The sequence below is a fragment of the Carlito syrichta genome, unplaced genomic scaffold, assembly GCF_000164805.1.
Source record: "Carlito syrichta isolate Samal-C Ts95f unplaced genomic scaffold, Tarsius_syrichta-2.0.1 Scaffold304598, whole genome shotgun sequence".
Taxonomy (NCBI): Eukaryota; Metazoa; Chordata; class Mammalia; order Primates; family Tarsiidae; genus Carlito; species Carlito syrichta.
Genome location: NW_007248694.1, coordinates 1,295,664 through 1,307,419, shown reverse-complemented (window position 1 = coordinate 1,307,419; position 11,756 = coordinate 1,295,664). Strand labels below are relative to the sequence as shown.

Here is an 11,756-nt window from a genome sequence, read left to right as displayed (position 1 = left end):
GAAGGCTGAGGCGGAAGGATCGCTGGAGCCCAGCAGGTCGTGGCTGCAGTGGCCGGAAGCGGCCACTGCACTCCAGTCTGGGCCACAGAGTGAGACTCCAACTCAAAAAAAAAGAAAACGGAGTTAAAGGCAAGCAGATATTCTTTATTGCTAAGCAACTCACAGAGCTAGAGAATCTGGCAGGATTTTGTCTAATGCCCCAATCATGCCATCTGAGAATTAGTATTATTGACCCTATTTTCCAAATGAGGACTGAGACTCAGAGAAGTGGTGATCTGTCCAGGTTTGCAGCCAGTGAATAGTATAGCCAAGGCCCACAGCCAGGTTGGCCCTAGCCCTGTGCCTCTGTGCTGCCTTTCCTTGGAGGTGGCTGGCCAGAAAAGAGAGGATTTATCTAAAAATTTTTCTCTGAAAGCTCTTTTTGGCTGTGCTGTTTTCTGTCCTGGTAGGGATTGTCTTAATCTCCGCAGAGGGCCCCTCACATCCAGCAGTCCCCCACATCCTCATTGAATGACCTGTGTTAAAGACACTCCCCCTCCTCTAACCAGAATTATTTTCAGAATTGGCCAGGTTTCCCCAGCATCTAGACCTTCCTTCTAGAAAAGTGAAGTAAAAGGAGGTACTTGACCCAGGCTTGCTTCCTGCTTGCAGATCAAAGGCTCGTGGTCCAGCAAGAGGGGTGGTGAGGCCTCTGTCAACCCCTACAGCCATAAAAGTATTATCACCAACTGCTGTGCTGTGCTCTGCGGCCCCCTACCTCCCAGGTAAGCAAGTGGAGTGCAAAAGAAAGGTCACAGTGCCAGGCCCAGCCAGTGGGGGGTGGCCCAGCAAGTTTGCACCTCTTAGAGTCGTTCTGGATATCAGCAATCCTCTCCCCACACCAGACATGCTCTACTACTCCCTGCTGAATGCATCAGGGCATTTGTCATATAAAGGAATTCTGTGTAGAGTTATAGTTTTTAATCACATGTGCTCATTGTAGGAAAAAACTAAGTACAAAATACACAAAAGAAGAACATTTAGTCATTACATATAATCCTACTCCCCAGGGATAACCATAATGACTGCTTAGGCCACGCTTGAATGACGCTGCCCTTCTGGTTGTCACCCAGACTGGGCGGCGGGGCCTCTATCCTCTCCTGGCAAGAGGCACCCTGGTGTCTTAGTCCAGCTGGGAAAATTCCCTGTCCATCCCAACACCAGGGGGCGCCAGAGCTCCAAAAGAGGGATTGAATTGTTGCCCCACCCAGTATTCTTGTCACCCGTCCTACCTGGGTGAAGGGAAAGTAGGGAATCTCACTACTGCCAAATACCTGTTCATCATTGCTTTTCCCCTCTCCTGCAGCCTGGCTTCTTGGCTGCCAGATGGACTGGTAGCCCAATTGGAATTAACAGTGAATAAATTCTGTGGCCAAAAGCCAGGTAGTCAGGGGGCAGCGAGAAGGAAAAGATCCTGAGCCCTCAAATGGAGAGCAGCTCTCCTTTCCTCAGCCTTGCTTGGACTGCGTCTTTCCTTGGCAAGGAGATGGACTCTGCCATCCAGTCCCAGGTCTGAAGCTTTGGCATTGGGCAGAGCCCTCATGTGTGTTCCCTTGTGTTTTGGAAGCCTAATTGACCGGAGGGGATTTGTGCAGTCCGACACCGTTTTGCCCTCGCCCATCAGAAGTGATGAGCCAGCTTGCAGAGCCAAGCCCGACGCCAACATGGTAGGAGGCCACCCCTGATCAGGGCTCAGTACTTGCCACCTGCTGGCCTGTCTGCCCCTCTGCACTCACCTGCCGCCCTCCACACCTGCCAGGACCCTACCCATTCCATCTGAGGGAAGCAGAGCTGCCAAAGACTCAAGTCTATTCGTATTTATTTCCCACCCTGCGTGGCTTTCCCCACATTGTTCCGTGGCTGTACCCTCTGCTCCCCAAACCCAGGTTCTGTCAGCCTTGGGCCCCAGCTGATCAGTGACAGGGGAGGCCAGAGCCTCTGGAGGCCACCCAGGGGACCATGCCAAGTCTCTGCCTGTGTCAGGGCAAGCCCTGTGTGAGTGAGGGTGTGAACTGAGTGTGAAGCCTCCCAGCTGGGGGAAACTGCTTTGGCCTTGCTCAGCCAGGGTCCTCAGGGTGAGACAGGACTGGTGAGCAGTCAGCTCTGGACAACAGGCTGTGGGAGAAGAAGCCTCAGTGGGCTGCTTTGGTGTGTGGGCTCCTTCATTCTCTTGGTGATGATCCTTGTTCTTTCTTCCCTGGGGTTTTTTGATAGGGTTTTTTTTTTTTTTTTTCTGGTGGAGTTGGCTAATAGGATTAGAGCTGGGTTCCAGTAGAGAGGGCAGGGCTCGTGAGGGGTAGGGGCAGTCTGTGTTGAAGGAAGTTGAATCAGCCAGCCAGGCACCCAGAACCTCAGTTCCTTCTGCGATTCCTGGGCAGCGCAGTAAGGAAGTAGTGGCCTTGTCTTCCCCCCTGCCCATGGAGGGCTCTAAGGAATCCTGGCTTGCCCCTGACCTCTTTCTGAAGTCAGGTCTGGGGATGGGCAAGTTGTCCTCATGCTGGCAATACTTGAAACGGGTTTATTAATGCTGGGTATTTTGCACAATTTTATAGACCTCTTTTCTACATAGTTTTTTTTAAATGGAAGAAGAAGAAAACGTCAGCTACATTGCTATCTGTGTAGTGCCAGGTAAAGGGTTATCAGAAGGCTAGTTGATTTTAGTAAGCTTATTACAAGAGCCCTTCTGGCTGTGAGTGAGTGAGTGAGTGAGTGTGTGTGTGTGTTCATGTGTGCCCTGTGTGAATGTGGCTGGCTCCCATATCCCCTGGGCTGTCCCCTCCCCCATTCCCCTTGGGTATCAGGGAGCAGCCTGAGCCATGGGGACGGGGAGCACATGCATGGTTTACAAGAAACCTCCGGGCTTCCGCTGGGGCTCAGCCCCCATCCTATTATCCTTCCTTCCTCCATGGACTTCAGACAAGCAGTGGCTGGGAACTCTGCCACCGCACCCCTCCACCCAGCCCCCAGGTTAGGCTTCCAGCTGGGACCTGCCCAGACAGGCTGAGGCTGGGTGTGGTGGGTGGGGTGGTGGCTATGGGGAGCGGCCACCATCCTATAGTCCACACCCTCTTCTCCAAGCTCTGAGTATGGAACCCAATGCCAAGCACTTAGAGGACAAGGTATTTCAGGAAGAAGCCCAGAGTGGGCCAAGAGACAAGTGAAGATTGGCCTAAGGCTGGGTCAGAAACTGAGAGGATAGCTTTCCTCTGCTGGGAGTTGTAGTTTTGTTTTTTTTTTAAATTAATATAGATATTGTCCTTCCATCCCCCTCCTTGGCCCTTCACATGGGCTAAAGCCCTTGGAAAGTGACATAGGAAGTCTCTGAATCTTCCCTTCCTTACTCCAGAGACTAGTGGTTGCAAAGAGAGCTGGGGATGGGCAGCCACAGAGGGTCCCCAGTGGGAAAAACAGCTTTGCCACAGCCTCAGGGCCCTGAGCCATTGCTGTAGTGACCTTAGGAAGTGGGGAGGAAGCTGGCTAGAGGAGGGGGCTCCCACTTGCCTTTTATTTAAGCCAGTATTCTTTGTTCCTGCTTGTAATAAAACTTTTGTTTTTAAGAGTTGATTTGGTTTGGTTTGGTTTTTGTTTGCTTTTCCTTTGCTGAGGCCCTACTTGGCAGCCCTCTGTTCTTTCAGACAAACTTGGGTCTTTCTTGGGGAGACAGAGAGAAGGCAGGCAGCCCAGCGACCTGGCTAAAATTCCCCTCACCTGCCTGGAGCTCTGGAGGCTGGAGGCAGAGCAGAGGAGGCTGTGGTTGAGCCCCCATGGGCACCAAAGAAGAGGCCATCTTGTCCCCTCTTCATTCCCTCCACCTTTACCTGCCTCGGGCTTGGAGACCCCCAAGTTGTTCTTCACTACTGCCTTTCCACTCTGATGCCCAGTGACTGCTCAGCTAAGAAAATGTTTGAGATGATAGATTCCAGTTTGAGAGCTGGAGCCTCCCTGGTCACCAACTCCCACCTGAGCATCAGGACCCAGCCAGACAACTCATAACGCTGGCCCACCTCTCTGGTATCTCCCCCAGGAGGACACCTGTCAGGATTTTGCCATCTCCTGCACAGCCTGAGGGGAGCTAACAAGCCTCTTTGCAGAGGGTTAGCTGGTAAGACCGTATCTCCCCTGTTGGCCAGCACTGCCCGCTCCCCTCACACACCATCTCATCCTCATTGCATGCCTTGCCAGCCCTGTGGAGCCCATTCATCTGTCTGGCGTGTGGTGTGGTGTGTGTGCTGGCGGTGGTAGGGTCCCCAGGGCTCCCCTCTAAGCTGAAGTATCGGGATGTGGGGCAGGGCTAAGAGCCCAGCCTTGTTCTGGACTGAGGAAGTAGCTTCGCACAGAGCAGCTCCAACTGGAAAAGAAGGTGAAGGGTGAGGTTGGGAAGAGGCTGGTGTCCCTGCTCTGAGGCGCTTGGGCCTGTGCTGGTAGTGTCCTGGTGTGTAGGGGCCACCAGTCACTAATATTCTTGTGTCCTGGCTTTCTGTCCCTGCTGAGCTTTCTCTCACCTACCTGTTTTCTCTCCTGCTTTGTTTTCATTGCCTGCTGCCCGAGCCTTGGCCCTTCTCTGGGGGAGAGGCAGGTGCTGTGGCAGCACGCACCTGTCCCCACCATGGGGGCACCTATAAAGCTGTCTCTCTCCTAATCCCGCTAACCCTCTCTCTTCTCCTTCTTTGCTGTCCTGCCTGGGATCTCCAGTGTGTGCGGGGGCTTAAGGACCTCCTGAGGACTGCTGCTCTCTGCCTCTCCAGGAGTGGCCTGGAGGGAGCCAGGCACCCGGCACCTCCACCTGCCTAACCTGTGGCCCGTCTGCCACCATCTGTGCCTACAGGGTCTGCCCCTCAGCCTGCCCTGCCTGTGTGCTCTTTAGGGCCCCCCATAGAGGGCAGGGGCTGGCCTCTTTGTCCCACTCTCACTCCATGCCAGCCAGAGTGTAGAAAGCCATAACGCAGCTGTCAGCACAATAATGTAATACTGTGCTGAAACTCTCTATTCCCTCCTTCACCTTACTTCCCCACATTTGTGAAGTGTCAAGACTCTTTAGGAATCTTGCCTTACAGCCTGCCCCCCACCCCCTAATCAGGCATAGCCATAGTCCAGCTGAGCAGGTTTCTTCAGGAGCCTTCTGGGGTACTGATGGTGGATGACGCTGCTAAACAAGTTTGGTGACTGTTTTAAGCACAACTGGCTTGACACTGTTCCCACGGCCCTGTCCACCCCCCAACCCCCACCTGGAGTAGGTAAGATGCAAGGACGGTGCCTGTATCCTTTGCTTAAGACACTGAGGGACTGAGCTCGGTGGCACAGCCCCATGTTCTTCAGAAGAATTAGAGGAAATGGGCCAGGCCAAGGAAAATCAGCTGAGCCCAGGCTGGGGGCTGCTTGTCTGCTGTCCTGTACCTTTTTAATCCAAAATAAAGATCCCCCTCTTCTTGCCATATGCTTGGCTGTCTGGTACCACCTTTACTTTGGGGTCTGTGGGTGGGTTTTGCAGTGGGTGTGGGTCTTTTTTTTTGCAGGGGGTCTTTTTTTTTTTTTTTTTTTTTGAGTTAGAGTCTCACTTTGTCCCTCAGGCTGGAGTACAGTGGCAAGCTCTTGGTCACTGCAGCCTCAACCTACTGGGCTCAGGTGATCCTTCCACCTCAGCCTTCCAAGTAACTGGAGCTACAGGCACGTACTACCATGCCTGGGTAATCTTTTGATTTAATGTAGAGACGAGGTCTCGCCAATTTGCCCAGTCTGGTCTCAAACCCCTGGGCTCAGGCAGTCCTCTCACCTCAGCCTCCCAAAGTGCTGGGATCAAGGGCTTGAGCCACTGTGCCTGGCGACTTACCCTCACTTCTAACTTTGTTCTGGTTGGTCAGTGCTGCTCTGAAGATTCAAAAGAGGGACATTGAAGTCAGACGGGACCTGGGAAGAAGCCTTTTCACTTTGCCCTTTCAGGACTCCTGGTCTCAGTTCCAGAGACCTCCAAGCCTTAGCTGACCTCTAAACTCTGAAAGGTCTCAGCCCGGGATGAGACAGGGTTTAACTCTAGTCTGATACTGTCTCATCCCTGAACTGAACCCAACCCAGGGTAACAATCTCATGGAAACTTTTTTCCCCCAGCTACTGTCCCGCATTGAAACATGCACATGACCAAATGCTGTATGTACTACATGTTAAAAAAAATAATTATGGGCTAAAAGTTATTTGCTACCATTCAGTAAGGGTTTGCTGGGTACCAGCTCCATTTTCTCATCTTAGCCTATGGGGAAGGGGATGTCAGCCTTTTTACAGATGAGGGAGCTGAGACTCAGGGAAGGTATAGGAGCTGCCTAAGGTCACCCAGTTGTTAAAGCAGCAAATTCAGGATTGGATTCTTATCTCTTCCCCACCTCTGACCCATCTTCACTACCCAAGGAATGAATACAGTTGTGGGAGGATGAGATCTTGTAGAAACCCTAAAATTAGAGAATGCCATAGTCTTAGAGGGCTTAGAGTTTATCTGGGCCAGCCTCTTCATTTTACTGATGGGGAAATTGAAGCCCAGAGGCAGGAAGGGACCTGCCCAAGGCCTTATAACAGAGCTAGGATGCATTCCCACACCCTGACCTCATTCCATTCTCTCCATAAATTCCACACTGTCTTCTAGACTGGACTGGTTTGGGAGATGTGGGAGACTAAACAGAAGTGCCTTCAGGAGAAAAAGACTCAGAACAGCTGAATCGCTTAAAAAAAAAATCTAATATCCCTTCCCAAAAGCAACTAGTAGAGTAAGCTCTTGGCTAGGTAATTGGACTCTTGTTCGCAACTAGAGGGAGAAGGTGTTAGAGCTTCCTCTGGTCACCTGTTTAATTTGATCATTCTAAGACTGAAAAATATCTTAGGAAGTTCCTTCTGGAATCTAACCAGAGTCCCTCCCACTGCTATCAGAACCCTGTCCTCTGTTCTCAGTGGAGGCAGATGGCAACTGGTTGCTGCCTTCTCTGTGATACAACTTTTCAAAGCCTATTACTATCAGCTAAGAAGGATTGACTATGGGCCCAGAGGCCTTGAGCCTGCTGGTAGGATGGATGCTCTACAGAAGAGGGGGAAGTGGCGCAGAAGGAGGAAAGCCCCTTTGGGCTGCAACCCCAGCTCCTGACCTGTTGATTCAAGCAGCTGACTGAGCTTCTGTGCCCTGCCAGGGCCTGCTGCCTCCTGCCTGCCTGGGCTCTTAGACTTGGGAAATGGAGGCCTGGAGGCAAAGGGAGGAACCTGAGACACAGGAACTGAGTCAGGATCAACAGGCTACAGCTGGCCAGAGGTGTCAGGCAGCCTGGCTCCCAGATGTACCCCTGAGACCCAGAAGGGGAGGAACAGAAATGAAGGGCTTCCTTAGAGGGTGTGAAGCTCATGGTGTGAACCACCACCAAGTTCCTTGGCTTAAGAGGCAGAAAGAAATTGCTATCTCCCCAGATTCAGAATAAGCTCCAAAGTTCCAAGGCCTGCCAGGCTCTGCCTTCCAGGCTTCCTATGTCCTGGGACCTTCAGCTTTCCCTCAGGACTTGGGGAACCCCAGGCTGGATGACTAGTACAAAGGAAAGCCCTTGAGGGTCCAGGGCATGCTGAGGCCAGAGGAATGTTCTAGCTGGAGAAGGAGATAGTGCTGAGCACATCTGACCAGTCATCCATCTACAGAGGGAAGGCTATGGGCAAACTCTGCCCCCTTTTCTCCCCTGTAGATACCCAGCTGGGCAGGATCTGGTCTTCAGCTAAAGCCTGGCTTGGGGCTCTTCTTCATTTCATAGTGCTTTATGTGTATATGTTTATAATAATAAAGCTGAAGGGATTTTATTACATGATAATAGTTACCATCCACTCTACCGTACTTTCTATTAACATTTAGTTCTTATAAGCTTCATTTTACACTAACAGCAACTGAGGCTTACAGAGGTGAAGTCACTTGACCAAGGCCACAGATAGCTGGTATGAATTTAACTCAGGCAGTCTGATTCCAAAGATACTAGGCTGTTCTATATCTCATAGAAAAATAATCCATATTAACCATTTATAACTTGGTGAGACTAAGACAATCAAAAGGAAACAAAGTCACTGAGTCTCACTACCTAAAGATACCCACTATAAGTTGGTATTTTAGTGTAGTGTAGTCCCTTTCCCTCATTTTCTGTGTCACTGCTCCAATTTGAACAAAGCCTTTGGGATGTCAAGCCTAAAATCTCCTTCTGCTTCCTTGGAAATCTGTAGCATTAGCTCAGACATGTCCTTGTGGCAAAGAGGAGGATCTCATCTTTGGTCCTCAGAGTTCTAGCCTAAGCCTCCCTCCAGAAGAGCAAGGTGAGTGTTCAGACACTCAGAGGAACCAGGGGAGACATTGATTATCCTGTTTGAAGGATTAGTCTGGCTGAACCCCAGTGAAGGGAGCCCCACCCCTGAGCCCCATCTAAGCTTTGACTAGAGGTGGGGCAGATAAGCCAGGAGCCTACCCTTATAGACTCAGTGCCAGCACCTGAAACTCTTGAAGAAACTTGAGGCTAGGGCCCCAGCAAGCAGTGACAGAAGGTTGTCAACAGAGAGGTCTCTATCTCTGAAGCCTCTGCCAGGAGTCAGAGCTATGGTCAAAGGGAAGGGCAGGGAAACTTCTGAGAGACAGGCTGGGGGAGGCATCAGTCAGCTGGGATTGCTGTCCCATAAAACAAAATGGTATGTGTCACTGCCACCTCCTTTTCTCAATTCTGTCTCTCCCTGCTAGCGTCCCCCCTGGGGGATCAAACTGAACTGAGCACCCAGGTGGCCTGCTTCCCAGCCTCAGTAGAGGGCAGACTGAGTCAGACAGGAAAGTGGGACAGGGAGCTGGGCCCCCACCCTTCATGAGCCCCGCTGATACATGATGGCAAGTGGTTTGGAGGGGGCAGGTGACGTAGTGTGGCGGGCCAGAGAGTAAATCCTCAAACAAGTGGCAACAGGCCATCAACTTGAAAAGGAAAAGCGTGTAGCGATGGGAAATGTACTCAGCAAACCTACTGGGTGACTAATTAAAAAGGCTGGGCTGGAGCATCAGAGGCTGCTTGTTAAACACTTCATTAAGTGGCACTCTGAAAGCTGCCACCTGTGCATTCTGGGAGCTCAGAGGGGATCCTGGGGGAGGAGGGCAGTGAGATATGGGGATGGAACTATCTTCATGTAGACTCAGGAAGAAGCCTGGATCTCACTTCCAAATACAGTCTGGAGCTCACATATTAGAGGCCTCAATGGGAGAAAAGCGAAAGGAAGTAGGGTACAGAGAGAAGAGTTTCAGGGAATTGGTAGCTGTGTGACCTTGAGCAAATCTCACCCCTCTCTGAGATTTAATGTCCCCATCTCTATAGTCCTGTATACCTCACAGAGACATTTTAGGGATTAAATTAGATCATGAGTGTGAAAGTGCTTAGGCAGCTGTATATAGCCCTACCTAAACATGATGTATTTCACTTGAACCAAGGAGGGAAGGTACCTGGTAGAATTAGGAACCCCATCCTCCTGCACCTTTGTGGACTCTGCCTAGCCTAGGCTGAGGCAGCCAGGTGGCTAAAGCCATCCTTACCCCAAGGAAGGACACCGTAAGGGAGGATCTGATTGAGAAACCAGGGCAATTTCCTTATATGGTCAGCCATGTGATGACAGCTCTGAACAAGAGGGGGCATCCTGGAGCCCGGAAAGGTGCCTGTGCAGGTGGGGCCCACACCCAGATTTCTCCTGCTGACTGTCCTGATGACTCACCCCACATCCCAGCCCTTTTACCTTTAAGGCACAGCCGGAAAAGGTGTGGAGAGAAGAGGAGAGAGAGGCAGGTCCTAGGCCCTGGTCCCGCCCCCTGCCCCTCCCCACCCCTCTCTGGGCCAGGCCACCCAGCCAAAAGGCAGGCTGAAAGCAGGAGAGGCGCAGAGTCCGGCATTGGTCCCCAGGCAGCCAGTTAGCCCGCCGCCCGTCTGTCTTTCTCAGAGCCATGGAGAGAGCCAGTCTGATCCAGAAGGCCAAACTGGCAGAGCAGGCTGAACGCTATGAGGACATGGCAGCCTTCATGAAGGGCGCTGTGGAAAAGGGCGAGGAACTCTCCTGCGAAGAGCGAAACCTGCTCTCAGTGGCCTACAAGAACGTGGTGGGGGGCCAGAGGGCTGCCTGGAGGGTCCTGTCCAGTATTGAGCAGAAGAGCAATGAGGAGGGCTCAGAGGAGAAGGGCCCTGAGGTGCGAGAGTACCGTGAGAAGGTGGAGACTGAGCTCCGGGGAGTGTGTAACACTGTGCTGGGCCTGCTGGACAGCCACCTCATCAAGCAGGCGGGGGAGGCCGAGAGCCAAGTCTTCTACTTGAAGATGAAGGGCGACTACTACCGCTACCTGGCCGAGGTGGCCACTGGTGACCACAAGAAGCGCATCATTGACTCCGCCCGGTCAGCCTACCAGGAGGCCATGGACATCAGCAAGAAGGAGATGCCGCCCACCAACCCCATCCGCCTAGGCCTGGCCCTGAACTTTTCCGTCTTCCACTACGAGATTGCCAACAGCCCCGAGGAAGCCATCTCGCTGGCCAAGACCACTTTTGACGAGGCCATGGCTGACCTGCACACCCTCAGCGAGGATTCCTACAAAGACAGCACTCTCATCATGCAACTGCTTCGAGACAACCTGACGCTGTGGACAGCTGACAACACCGGGGAAGAGGGAGGCGAGGCTCCCGAGGAGCCCCAGAGCTGAGTCCTACCCGCCACCCACCCGGCCCTGCCCGTTTCCCCACCCCGCGGAGAGGACTAGTGTGAGGTGGGAGGCCCCACCCTCCCCCCAAGGCTCTGGCCCAACTCAGAAAGGCTCCATGGAGAGGGACCTGCAGAGCTGAGGCCACCTGGGGCTGAGGATTCCACTCTTCTTGCAGCTGTTGATGACCATGGGTCATCCTGCCCACCCCTGCTCTCTGCACCCCCTTTCTCCCAGCCCCACCCAGGAACCGGGCCACTTCTTCCCCTTTGCCTCCCTCCTGCCCCTGCTCTGCCCCTGCTGCCTCTGGATCTTAGGAATTGAGGCGTGTCCCCTGCCTTGTGGCTGAGAACTGGACAGTGTGGCAGAGACTGGAGACTGTGTGTGTGTGTGTGTGTGTGTGTGTGAGAGAGAGAGAGAGAGGGAGAGAGAGAGAGAGAACGCGAGTGCAAGACCGGCCCCGAGGGAAAGCATGTCTGCTGGTGTGACCATGTTTCCTCTCAATAAAGTTCCCCTGTGACACTCCTCCCGTCTTTTCCAGTTATTGGCTCCGGGCTGGGAGTGGGACTGAGTATGACTTAGAGACCCTCACTTTGGACCACTCAGGGCCCTGACCTCCCCGGGCCTGGCTCAGTGACCCGCGGGCAAGACTTCGGGCTGGGGAGTCCAGGCGAGGCCGCAGCCCGGCTCTCTCCCAGGGCAGCCCAAGCCAGCTGGACTGGTCCCGGGAGGCTCCTCCGCCCGGCTGAGGAGAGGTGAGTGGGTGCCTCGGCGCGGGAGGCTGAAAAGCTCGGATGGGGGCGAGGGACCGGAAGCAGTGACGTCTGGGCTGAGGACAGCGCCGCAGGGACACCCCGTAGCGAGCGGCACAGAGCGCCCCGGATTTGAAAGCGGGGAGAAGTCTCATCAAGTGCTCCGATCTCTGAGGCAGGAGAACGGCGCGGTCGTTCAATGTCCAGATCCGAGGAGAGGAGAACGTCCCTCAGCGTTCGCAGACGGAGACGACAGGAAG

At 53.1% G+C, this 11,756-nt stretch overlaps 2 protein-coding genes across 3 annotated transcripts in view; both read left to right on the top strand.

Annotated features, from left to right (window-relative positions):
* ZDHHC18 (zinc finger DHHC-type containing 18) overlaps nucleotides 1–3,601 on the top strand; it is a 30,126-nt gene extending 26,525 nt beyond the window's left edge. For both annotated transcript variants that reach the window (XM_021713523.1, XM_008060359.2), the window contains exons 7-8: nucleotides 652–764; nucleotides 1,607–3,601. In XM_021713523.1, the coding sequence (XP_021569198.1) occupies nucleotides 652–764; nucleotides 1,607–1,724 (231 nt within the window). In that variant the 3' untranslated portion in view covers nucleotides 1,725–3,601. The remainder of the gene's footprint in view (nucleotides 1–651; nucleotides 765–1,606) is intronic.
* Nucleotides 3,602–9,795: 6,194 nt separating this feature from the next.
* SFN (stratifin) lies at nucleotides 9,796–11,269 on the top strand. The gene has a single exon (XM_008060358.2). The coding sequence runs from the start codon at nucleotides 10,001–10,003 to the stop codon at nucleotides 10,745–10,747; it is 747 nt and encodes a 248-aa protein (XP_008058549.1). The 5' UTR covers nucleotides 9,796–10,000; the 3' UTR covers nucleotides 10,748–11,269.
* Nucleotides 11,270–11,756: the final 487 nt, after the last annotated feature.